A 12,120-nucleotide genomic window follows, 5' to 3' on the forward strand; every position below is an offset into this window, starting at 1 on the left:
CTTGTAGTTGCTCGTACCCCTGTGCTTATCCTACAGGGAGAAATGAACTGAGCTAATCACTGGATGACTGACCCCCGCTGCAGTCGCAGGATGGGCCCCACCCCCAGAGCAGGATGCAAATAGATGCTTTATCTAAGGTATGTCATCATCATATATGCTCGAGTGAGCACACAAACATTTTACCACTAAGAAATCTGAAAAAAATAAACATAGACAAACATGATTATAAATTTTGTATTTTCATGGTGGACAGTCATCATTTGCCCCAACAGCCATCTGAAGCCAATAGTCCTGATTATTAAAAATCACAAAATTGTATAAATGTTCTCCTCCTTTTTGAAAACCATGTTCATTTTCTCTCCATGAAACAGGGCTGTCTGCAAAGCCTTGAACCGACAACGTAACCCACGGAGCTAACTTGGGTTCGTCAAAGTAGCGACTGAAAAAGAAAGATTAATTCTTAACAAACAGGAAGAATTAGGAATGTTCACTTTTTTTTTCTTATTCAGAGTAAGTGATACTTCTGATGTTCCAATGAAGCTTAGACCTTAATTTTTATTTATAAAAATCAGGAGATGCAAATTAAATTCTTGATGCTATATTGTCAATTCAATAAAGGTTAACCAAAATACAATGCACAAAACAAACTTCAGCTTTTCCTACCTCCATTGTGGAAGATCATGTAAGATTCAAAGGACAAAAACCCCCCAAAGTGAATAAGAATAGTTTCTCTCCATATAATAGCGCTGCTTTCAGTCTCTGTTACCTGAAATCCTGCAAAATAATTTATTGGATTCTAAAACTGAAGTCTTCCTATTGAAGAAAATCTAAGTACTCAACTAACACATGTGAAAAAGAATGCTGGATTTAAAAAGGAAAACCATCAAGACTTCAACCTTAGACATTTTCAAAGTGAAGACTGACACATTATGCTTACTTTGTAGACTTTTCAATATGGGGGCTGAGTTTCCTGACATTAGATACAATGTAGCGCTTATTTATATAATACCTCCCAAAATGAAAAAACTACTACTACTTAATACAGTCCTTGGCATATTACTGATGCCCAGTGAATCATACGATGTTAGGGCTGGAACTGATCTTAGATAGGATTTGGATTCAGAGATAGTCAACTCCTTTTTTGTACTCCCTTTAAAAATTAGACATTTTGCAGAACTCCATTATTTAAAACAGATTATGTCTTTCATAGGGTATTGGTATTTTCTTAATGACATTATAACTTCAACAAAGTGATCCAGGGCAGCAGAACTAGAAAAATGAGCAGTTTGTCTTCAAGAAGTATCCTGAAGCTCTGTTATTTGTCTTTCCATACGGACAAGTATGTGGCAATAGAATTTCCCATCACCAAGGATAATTACGTCATTTAAGATAACGTTGCTGCACTGTGAGCCCAAACAAGGAAAAAAAGGGAAATGTGTATGACAGGACGATGAAATTTGGAACAGTAGCACTGCTCCTAAAATGTCACGTTGGCACAGACAAACCAGATGAAAAAGGTAAAAAGTTTCATACCACAGCTGTTCCAACAGGAGACATATCTTCTCTGGAAGTATGAAACCGGTGATTGTACACAAACAAGCTTTGGCCACCACTGTGCTTGGCTGAGGACAGCAATAGGTTGATATGAAATTATTAGGCTCATTATTTCTGTCACAAAAAAGAAAGAAAACACATTTATGTCCACCATATGTTCACTTTCAGAATATTAAGACCCTGTTGAAGCCAGAGCCCTTAGAGGCGCAGGAGCGCTCTTACGCACAGTTTGGCATTACTGCAGACGGCGCCCAGCCAATCGAGGAGCTCGCAAGGGCTGCAGGCCGCCCCTGGCTTTCCCCGGAGCTCACTGCTTTGCAGCACCGGGCACTGCAGCTCTGTCATCGTGCTCACTGCGACTTTTGGCTGATGCTCCTGAATTCCGTAACTGGAGAAGTATGACATCATCGCCGAGTCTCCCACACCTTAAAACAAACCATATAAGGCCTTTTGAATATTGTAAACAGTCTACGGCCATACCACCCTGAACGCGCCCGATCTCGTCTGAATATTGTAAACAGGTCCCATGAATCCCTAAAACTACTCCTCCCATAGGAGAGTTACGGGAAGCAGGTAGGTTTAAGTAAAATGGAAGGAAGTTGTGCAATGCTTTATTCAAATTAAAATAATTTAAGTTGCTTTCAGCTGCATGTGCCCAAGTTCTATAAACATTCGTCTTCTTTCACACTTTTCCAAGAAAAACATATACTTTCAGATTCAACCCATACTAGTTTCATCATTTTCTGTAGTAAGAAATTTCAACTTAAATAAGACCCAAATCATAACTTTTATACAAATAAAATTAATGAATTCTACAGAAAAAGAAACATATTTGCACATACTCTATAAAAGAAAGAGGAACTGAATGATGATGGAAACGCATTCAAGGTTGTCTCTGAACCCAGTAATCCAGTGTATCTTCAAGGATTTTCCAATATCCTTGGAAGAAAAAATGGTGCCCCCCTCTGGAGCAAATGGCAGGCTTGTCTGCTGTTCAGTCTAATGAAAATATTATCTCCTTCCCCCCTTCCAGGGCAAAGGTCAGCAAGCTTACTGCCCAGTATAAAAGACTTGAGTTCGTTAGATAAGCTCCAGTCTCCCTTCCTGCAACATGTATGGCCAGCACCACCAGGCCCCCTGTGTATCTCCCTGGAGGATCTGGAGTTCGGTGGACGGTGCAAGTGCTGATACTCTGAGCACTGATGCTGCTGTGAGTCATTAAGTCATTTGTCTCTGACCCATGTCTCCTGCCAACATCTATGAGATTGTGCAGGCTAACTTCATAGCCTATAAGTAGGATAAAGTCGCAGATAGTTCCTGACAATCCCTTAAAATAATTGGGAATCTTAGGACACAGAGCCATGCAGAACCCAATGCATAGATGGTCCTCAATGAAGACTCATGTGACTAAAATGTCAGTCCATCTCTCTGCCCTCTTGTATCTCTACCATAAGGAGGAGGAGGAGCACTGAAGTATTACAGACCCAGGACTCATGCAAGACAAACACCCAGCAGCCAGACACTTCCCACGAGGGGCAGAGAGACGGACATATTTCCAAAAGGGACCTATGTGCTTTCCTATTTTCCAAAAGAGAGCACTACACCATCGGAATTGTGATGCTCTGAGTCATTATATTCGTGGGATGTGCCAAAAAATACACTTCTAAAAGGAGGAAGGCACAGCAATTGTAAGTAGATTAACATTTTGGTGACCATCAAATTTTGAATTAAATTTATTGTTCCAATCAATTAAAAACTGCAACAAATTTAATCCAATCTCTAATGGCATGCCTGACTATTACTGTGCAATGTGAAGGGGAAGTTTGTGTATATAACTATAGTGGTATTAGTTTAAAACATAACATCTGAAACATTAAGCTGTTCGAGATAAGCTGGAGAAAGGAGAGAAACAGGTAAAGGTAAGCTGCTCAGCTTTCACTCTCAAGATCTCTGGGTCTAAAAATAAAAACCAACAAATAAATAAAAATAAATAAAACAAACAGATCTCTGGGTCTACACATAAGCAAGGAGATGGAGGCAGCAGGCTCCACACATAGATTATCCCGAACTACAGTTTCTGTGGATGTGAGAGGGGCCAAGGCAGCTTCCTTAATAATGTTCACACATATGTGTACATAATATCCCTGACCACAGTGATGAATCACCATTCTTCATCACTCCCCTTTAATTACAATTAGATTTCAAAATCACTGTATTTATTTCACAGTTGATTCTTCATACCTGTATGATGCCAAGCCAAAAGAAAATCAAATTTCAGTGGCTTCTTTTCTTTGAAGGACCAAGATATTCTTTCATACTTCTTAGAATCCAGCTTAAAGGATAAGTCCATCAAATCAATGGAAATAACTTAAAAAATGGAAACAGAAATAAGTATTTCATTCATATGTAAATAGCTTACACTGTGGAAAAAGTATTGTATTAAAAATCCAGAGTTTTAGGAAACTATATGGGTAATAAAAATTATGTTCTTCTTGCCCTCTCTTTGTTTTGTCAAATCAAAATTCTGCCTTTAGTGGTCATTTCTAGCATTAAGAGATAGTAACAGATTTTTTAAAATGTTTTTATTGATTTCAGAGAGAGGAAAGGAGAGGGAGAGAATCATTGATTGGCTGCCTCCTGCACACCCCCCACTGGGAATCAAGCCCACAATGGGAGCATGTGCCCTGACCAGGAGTCGAACTATGTCACTCAAACACTGAGCCAAACAGCTGGGCAACAGATGTTTTTAATTCATACTTTTCCTAGGTCAAAGCCAAGGACAGAGTCAACTCCAACCTACCTGTGGATGTGGCAACTTTTGCTACTGAGGCTCAAGCTGGACACTGCCAGCAGAATGACAACTCTTCACTCATAAGTACATTTCTACCAGTAACCACAGACTTGGGCAAATCAAAGGAAATTCTTTTTTTGTACTTTTGAAATGTTTTTATTGATTTTAGAGAGAGAGGAAGAGGGCAAGAAGGAAACATTGATGAATGAGAGAATCACTGACCAGCTGCCTCTTACACGCCCCATTTGAACCCTGGGCATGTGCCCTGACTGGGAATTGAACCAGTGACCTCAACCAACTGAGCCACATGGGCTAGGGCTCAAAGGAAGTTCTTCATTAAGAACAATTTGTAGACTCTTACCTTGAGTTTATTATTTTAAATTTTTGAGCCAAAACGTAAATACTTAAAGGACCATTCTAATTCTATGATCTTGATAAGATGCAGCCTACAGCTGAAGAGAAGTAGCATTATCTTATCCTCCCTGTGGTCCAACTGAGAGCCTTTTGAGTCAGAAGCTTTAAAGACAAGAAAAACCCATACTTTTTCTGAACAAAGAGAATAGAGGTGATTCAAGCATTTAAATTTAAATTGCCACGAAAAGATTACTACCTTGCTAGAAACTGATGGAGCAAGCATAATACTTACTAAATTTCATTATTTTTCTACCAGAATAACGAGATGGATGACCTTGAAGTCCAGTTTCTTCATAAGTGTCTTTATCCAGTGATAAAATTAATTTCCCTATAAATCAAATAATTCCCATAAAAGTGATGTCAAAACATGACTTATGACTAAAAGAAAGCAAGGTAATATCAGAGTGATAAATTGCATACAAGAATTTTATTTATAATACAAGGATATTATTTATACATACAGACATCTTATTTATAATACAAGGATACTGTTTAAATGTTACATATACAAGGATATTATTTATAATAGTGAAACTAGAAATTTATCTAAATTTCTATTAAAGAAAGAATGAACAAGTCATTGTATACCTCTTTTTTGGAATACCTTCGAGACATTAAAAATAGTGCGTTAGAACTATATGCACTGGTATGGAAAGATGTCTATGATATAGAGCTTGGGAAAAAGGCAAACTGAGAGATAAAATACTATAATGTAATTTATGTTAAAAAGAAGCACCTTTATGTGTGTTTATAAATTCATAGGAAATGTCTAGAAGAATGAACACAACCTGTTAACAACAGTTCCTTCTAAGAAGGGGAGTGAGTTTGGAAGAAGGGGGATGAAACGGTGACTTTCACTTTCTGTACATCTGGATGATTTGACTGTTTTTACAGTTTGCATTTCCTTTTTAATTAACAAAGAAAAGAAAAGATGAGTGTTGTTACCATTTGGCAGCAGGGCAACAGTATTATCTTCATCAATATTTGTATTGTATGATAGTGCATAGCATGAACCTGTAAGAGAAAGCCCAGAGGAGAAATTTAGAAAAAAAAATCACAGCTGCAAAAAGTTAGCGGATTATTTTTTATATGATAATAAATCTTTGAAATTACTGCTCCAGCTCACGCAATACACCTAAAACCTGCCAGCGCTGACCTGGGGGACATGAAAGGCCAAGCACAGTTAGTTTTTCTTTTGTTTTGTTTTTTATTGCTTAAAGTATTACAAAGGGTATTACATATGTATCCTTTTTTCCCCCGCCCTTGACCTCCCCTACCCCCCAATGTCTTATGTCCATTGGTTATGCTTATATGCATGCATATAAGTCCTTCGGTTGATCTCTTACCCCCCCTCCCCCTTCTGCCCCACCTTCCTGGCCTTCCTGCTGCAGTTTGACAGTCTGTTTGAGGCAGCTCTGCCTCTGTAACTATTTTTGTTCATAAGTTTATAATGGTCTTTATTATCCATGGATGAGTGAGATCATGTGGTATTTTTCCTTCATTGACTGGTTTATTTCACTTAGCATAATGCTCTCCAGTTCCATCCATGCCGTTGCAAATGGTAAGAGTTCCTTCTTTCTTACAGCAGCATAGTATTCCATCGTGTAGATGTACCAGTTTTCTAATCCATTCATCTACTGATGGGCACTTAGGCTGTTTCCAGATCTTAGCTATGGTGAATTGTGCTGCTATGAACATATGGGTGCATATATCCTTTCTGATTTCTTGGGATATATTCCTAGAAGTGGGATCACAGGGTCAAATGGGAGTTCCATTTTTAGTTTTTTGAGGAAACTCCATACTGTCTTCCATAGTGGCTGCACCAGCCTGTAATCCCACCAGCTGCAAGCACAGTTAGTTTAATCCCCTGCCCAAGACCTGTTTGTGCAAGCTGACTGCTATCGAGCAGAAGATCGACTGAGCATGGGGCGTGAGTCTTTGGGGATGCTGGCAGAGAGGCACAAAGTGGACTATTAGGTAAGTGTACACACGCGTGACGCAGGGTTCCAGGCTGAGATTCAAATGTGCCAGGAACTTGTATGAAGTTAAGAAAGCAACTCAATCTCTCCCAGTTCAATTTCCTCACCTGTAAAATGGGAATCATAGGCCTATTTCATAGAGTTGTTGCAAGGATTTAAATTGGGTAAGATGTGTAACAGTGCCTACTATTGCTATGTCCACACTATTAACAAAGTAGTATTAAGATTCAAAACAGAATAAAGGAATAATGTCGATGAAACCAAAGACAAGTCGTCCAGCTTCATAAGCAGACCCAGCAACATCAGAATGAGCAGAGTTCCAGGTAACTAAGATCCTTCACAGCTCCACTGAGAGGACACACAAGAGTCCTACAACAAGATAAGTAAGTGGCTTACTTCTAAGTGTAGCAACTTATGGAGCGAGGGCGGGATCCCTAAACACTTTCTGAAATACAATTTCAAACAAGTGGATCCTAGAAAAGAACAGGAATAAACCAATCAACCCAGCAGATATGAATGGGAATGAGGTGAGCCGAGTAGGGTGAGAGTCATAAAATCTAAACAGAAGACATCAAACCACAACAAGTGCCCGGCTCTGAGAACAGCTGCTGCGGTTGCCTCAGGAAGCCAGCCCTGTGAGACAGCTGTTGTGGGAACTACTGGGAGCAGTGTTCTTTGCAGCCACACACCCAGCAGCACGGTATCTGAAAACGTGGATCAAAAGACGTTCCTCTTCATTAATTCCTGTTTCAAGACGAGGGATATCCTTTTGTTACAACAACCCCATGGAACACTTGTGGACAAGTGTCATCAGAAACCAGCACCTAACGAAAGCATGAGAGAGAGAAAGTTGAGAGTACGGAGAGACGGGGAGAGTGATGCCTGCACCAGGTCACAGACCATCTCCATCGGCCGTGCCGAAAACACCAGCCCTTGTATTGTGATATGATCTAACTGTCCTTCCTCGTCTTGCCATGCTCACAGACACTACAGTTTTTCTTACCTTTCTTTACAAAGGTATTGATGAATTCTTGGGTAATTAACTCATGAAGAGGTAAATTCTTCACAAAGTAATAGGCTCCAGTTTCCATGACCAGGCTTTTCAGTTCTTTGGATAGTATCCCACACTCAGGAATCAGAAATGAAACCTATTGGAAAGTGTAAATATAAACAGGTCTCATTATTATGGAGACCAACACCCAAGTTTCTACATCATGAAGACTGTTATTTCTACAAAACTTTAAAAAAAATTTTTTTATTGATTTCAGAGTGGAAAGGGGAGGTTAGAGAGATAGAAACATCAATGATGAGAGAATCATCGATAGGCTGCCTCCTACATGCCCCCTACCAGGGACTGAACCTGCAACCCGGGGCATGTGCCCTGACCAGGAATCCAAGTGTGACCTTCTGGTTCATAGGTCGATGCTCAGCCACTGAGCCACACCGGCTGGGCCAAAACTCTTATAAATTAACTTGTCAATCTCAGGCGGGGAAAAAATCTGACAATCCAAGTTTTTCATTTCTGTATTCGAAGATACAGTTCTAGAAAGAGAATGAGCAAAAAAACTTTAATGCAGGGGTGGGGAACCTCTGCCCTGAGGGCCTATAAGGCCTGAGAAATCATTTGTTTTGGCCCTGCCAAGGCATTAAGGGTGAGTTAATTAAATCTTTGACCAAATACAGCAGGCTACTTTTTAGTTGATAATTTTGTATGGCCTGCGAATAATGTTATTAATATCCAAATGACTCTTGGCAGAAAAAGGTTCCCCACCCTTGCTTTAGTAGCAAGGTCTTGTTAATATTGTATCTTTTATAAATAATCAATATATTTTGTCCTGTTCCTTTTACCACTCTAACAAAATTTTAGGGAAATATAGGACAACTGAATATCTAGATTTGTTTATCTAGTAGCAGGCTTGAATCAAAGGAACTGTCCCTTAGGGCATAAGGAATGTGTCCCTTCAGAATCAATGATTCAGAGGGCACCTGGAAGCAGAAGTGTTCCCGGACTAAACATTCTACAGAGCAGACTGGTGGGTTAGGCGAACACCCCTGACTGCTGGCAGTGGTGAGCTTCCCGCCCAAAGCAGAGAGGCTAAACCTAAGGGTGTACATGCTGCCCACGGGCTCCACACCTTGAAAACCGCTCTCCCAGGGCCTGACCGCCAGTCTGTTCCCAAGGACCAGGACCACCGCTTGCGTCTGGGAGACTGGCCCGTCCAGCCTGAGAGAAGCCCAGGTCGGTCACTTACAGTGCTGAAGGCTTAAACCATCATCAGAGGCTGATTTTCTGGAGGCCTAGCCCCTTCAATAGGCTGGTAAAAGCGGCCTACTCAAACTTGACCGGGAATTTGGGTTGTTCTCCCTACTCAGCAAATCCTGGATAAACCCATGATTAACCTCATGGAGGCCTCAACTTCCCACATCTGTGAAGAACGCACTCCATGAGGATGACATTCTTTTATTTTTTATTTTTGGTTAATACGCACTCGAGGATATTTTTCCCATTGATTTTTAGAGCGAATTTAAGGGAGAGAGAGAGAGGGAGCGAGGAGAGAGAGAGAAGCAACGATGTGAGAGACACTTCGATTGGTTTCCAGGACGGGATCGTGCCCTTGAGGAGGAATCTAACCACTTAGCACAGCGGCCAGGGTGGGGGTGACATTCAAGAAACAGCAGCCAGTGTTACCAACCCCACACGACCCTTAAGGGCGCTTGCTAGCAGGGCCACCACAGGAATGTGTCCCCAAAGCGGCAGAAATAGCACAGTTTGCCTGCAGGACACAGAGGGCAGCAGGCAGGCAAAGCAGAAAGTTGCCACGCGCAGGATAGAAAAGCAAGTAGTTTCCTGGGGCTGGACTCCGCACGATGCTCTGTGGGGAAGGAATTACGTGATGGGGAGGCGAGAGTCTGGCTTCCTTTTGGGGCAAAAGTAAGTTCCCTGCGGCTGCGCTTCGCAGCTGTCACGCCCTCCTATCTCCCTAGCCGCGGGCTGGGAGTCCCTCCCCGGAATGCAAGGCACCTGGGCCGCGGAAGGGACCAGCCAGTGGCGTTTGGATCAGGCCAAGAGCACATTGCCTCACGCCCGGCGCATCCTGGGAATTGTAGTCCTACAGATCCGCAAACCACTGGCTCAAAGCGGTTAAGAGACTACACTTCCCAGAGCACCCCGCGAGCGGACCCACCACACCAGAGCGCGGGATCTCCCAAGCTTCCCCGGCTCCCTGGCCCAGGCGGCCGGACTCACCCTGTAATTGTGATAGTGCGTCTCCACAAGATGCCTGTGGCGCGACTTGTCGTCACCGAAGTTGGATTTCTCGCAGACCAGCAAGTGCCGGGGTACCTGTCGCAGCCTGCGCAGGGTAGCCATGCTCTCCCTTACGCACGCCTTCCAGAAGTTGGTGTGCCCGCCCCTCCTCGTCGTCCCGCCCCATCTCCTCGCCCCGCCCATTCTCCTCGCCCCGCCCCTCCTCCTCGCCCCGCCCATTCCCCCTCGCCCCGCCCCCTCCTCCTCGTCCGCCTGCTAGTGGAGTCAGGCTCCCAGGTAGGGTTGGGGCTAGCGTGCGGACCAGTCTAGGCTTCTTTGGAACCCAGGCAGAAGCTTAATAACGGATACCGGACACTGCAAATCCGCTGCCTAAAATGGAAATTTCTGGTACCTGGGAACCTAGAACTTGCCTTTTCAAAGCCACCTTTCTTCCTGTGCCCTCCATTTCTTACCATAGATCCTCCTTCTGAGCGCAACTCTTCCCCCTTGGTTCTTCCCAAAATATTAAGGAAGTTTCTTTAGGAAGGAAATACACAATTTCTATTTTCAGCCCTACAATAAGAGGCCTTTGGGACCACTTTTAAGATCCCTTTAAAATATCCTTCAGAACCTCCTATAATTTGTTGCTGTTGGAAGTTACAGTAATAATTCATTTTTCTTTTTAACTTTTCTGATCAACTCCAATTATTACATAGCTACATGCTTCTTAGATTGCATTATGCCCACCCCCAATTCTGTGCAGAGAGAATGCAAAACAGCAGAATACCCGTGGTACAACTTTCTGGAACATTAATTTTACTATAAAATTTGGAAGAACCAAAGTTAAGTAATTTACAAGGTTAGTATTGTCAATGTAAGAAACATTCAAGCCTGTGAAGAATTTTGTGAGTTTATTTGATTCAAACTGTTGATAATTGTCAGGAAGCAAAAACTCAATGAGTTGAGATAATGTTCCAGAGAATGGCAGTTTTGTATCTTATTTTATACATTACAATCAAAAGAGGAGACATGTATGGGTTACATGAAATCCATTGGTGATAGCTTAGGGAGGCAGCAGAAAGTTAAGCAGGGAACCTCTGGGACTGGATAAAAAATAAAATGATACGCACACTTTTTTACATAGGTGAGTGCAGGAGACTTAACAGTCAACAATCTTCTATACTAATAAAAGGGTAATATGCTAATTAGACCGGGTAGACCAGACGTCTTTCGGATGTCATTCTGGACATCCTTCCTGACAAAGCCAGGGCATGGCTGGCCTGCAAACTGCCCACAGCCCCTCGCCCAGGCTGGCCCCGCCCCCCCAGCGGGGACCCTCACCCCAATTGGGAGTGTGGCCGGTCTGCAAACTGCCCGCAGCCCTTCACCCCAGCCGGTGTTGCCCCTAGTGAGGACCCCATCCTGATCTGGGGCCCTCTTCAGGGCAGGCCAGCCAGCCCCCACCCATGCACCAGGCCTCTATCCTATATAATAAAAGGATAATATGCAAATTGACCCAAACGGCAGAATGACCAGAACAACCACTGGACCAGTCACTATGAGGCACACTGACCACCTCTTGGTTCCTTTCCCTGGCTGGCAGGCTCCGATCACCTGATGGCCACCCGTGGTGGGGGTGGGGCCGGCGAGTGGGCAGGAACAGCCGACCTCTTGGTCCCTTCCCCTGGCTGTCAGGCACCGATCACCCGATGGCAAACAGGGAACCAGGGGTGAGTGGCGATGGGCACGGGGCCAGCTGCGGGCAGTGAGGGAAAATGGCCTTGATTGCAGTCCAGGCCTAGGGACCGTACCCGTGCACAAATTTCGTGCGCCAGGCCTCTAGCCCTATATAATAAAAGCCCAGTGACCATAATGGCAGAACGACCAGAACGACCTCTCAACCAGTCACTATGAGGCGCACTGACCACCTTTTGGTCTCTTTCCCCTGCCGGCAGGCTCAGATTGCCGATGGCGAATGGGGACCCAGGGTGGGTGGTGGGGGATGTGGGCGATGCCAGGCCAAGGACCCTGCCCTGCCGGTTGCCCCACACACACAGGGTGACTGGCGGTGGGATGGGGCTGGTGAGCAGGCAGAATGGCTGACCTCTCTGTCCCTCCCCCAGCCGTCAGGCTCC

At 43.4% G+C, this 12,120-nt stretch overlaps 1 protein-coding gene across 1 annotated transcript; it reads right to left on the reverse strand.

Annotated features, from left to right (window-relative positions):
- Nucleotides 1-220: 220 nt before the first annotated feature.
- RPP40 (ribonuclease P/MRP subunit p40) lies at nt 221-10,158 on the reverse strand. The gene is made up of 8 exons (XM_059688513.1): nt 9,986-10,158; nt 7,742-7,886; nt 5,705-5,773; nt 4,992-5,087; nt 3,796-3,921; nt 1,781-1,979; nt 1,534-1,668; nt 221-439 (listed from the first exon to the last, which is right to left on the reverse strand). Exons 1-8 carry the CDS (start codon nt 10,106-10,108, stop codon nt 241-243), a joined length of 1,092 nt encoding a protein of 363 aa, XP_059544496.1. The 5' UTR covers nt 10,109-10,158; the 3' UTR covers nt 221-240.
- Nucleotides 10,159-12,120: the final 1,962 nt, after the last annotated feature.

Source organism: Myotis daubentonii, chromosome 3, assembly GCF_963259705.1.
Source record: "Myotis daubentonii chromosome 3, mMyoDau2.1, whole genome shotgun sequence".
NCBI classification, from domain to species: domain Eukaryota; kingdom Metazoa; phylum Chordata; class Mammalia; order Chiroptera; family Vespertilionidae; genus Myotis; species Myotis daubentonii.

Excerpts from the sequence above, each read along its gene's own strand:
- RPP40 (XM_059688513.1), bottom strand. The coding sequence starts at position 10,108 with ATGGCTACCCTGCGCAGGCTGCGACAGGTACCCCGGCACTTGCTGGTC. Across the intron at positions 5,088-5,704 it reads TGTTGCCCTGCTGCCAAATG|GGAAATTAATTTTATCACTG; the intron begins GTAACAACACTC and ends TTTGATTTATAG. Across the intron at positions 1,980-3,795 it reads TTTGGCTTGGCATCATACAG|GTGTGGGAGACTCGGCGATG; the intron begins GTATGAAGAATC and ends GTTTGTTTTAAG.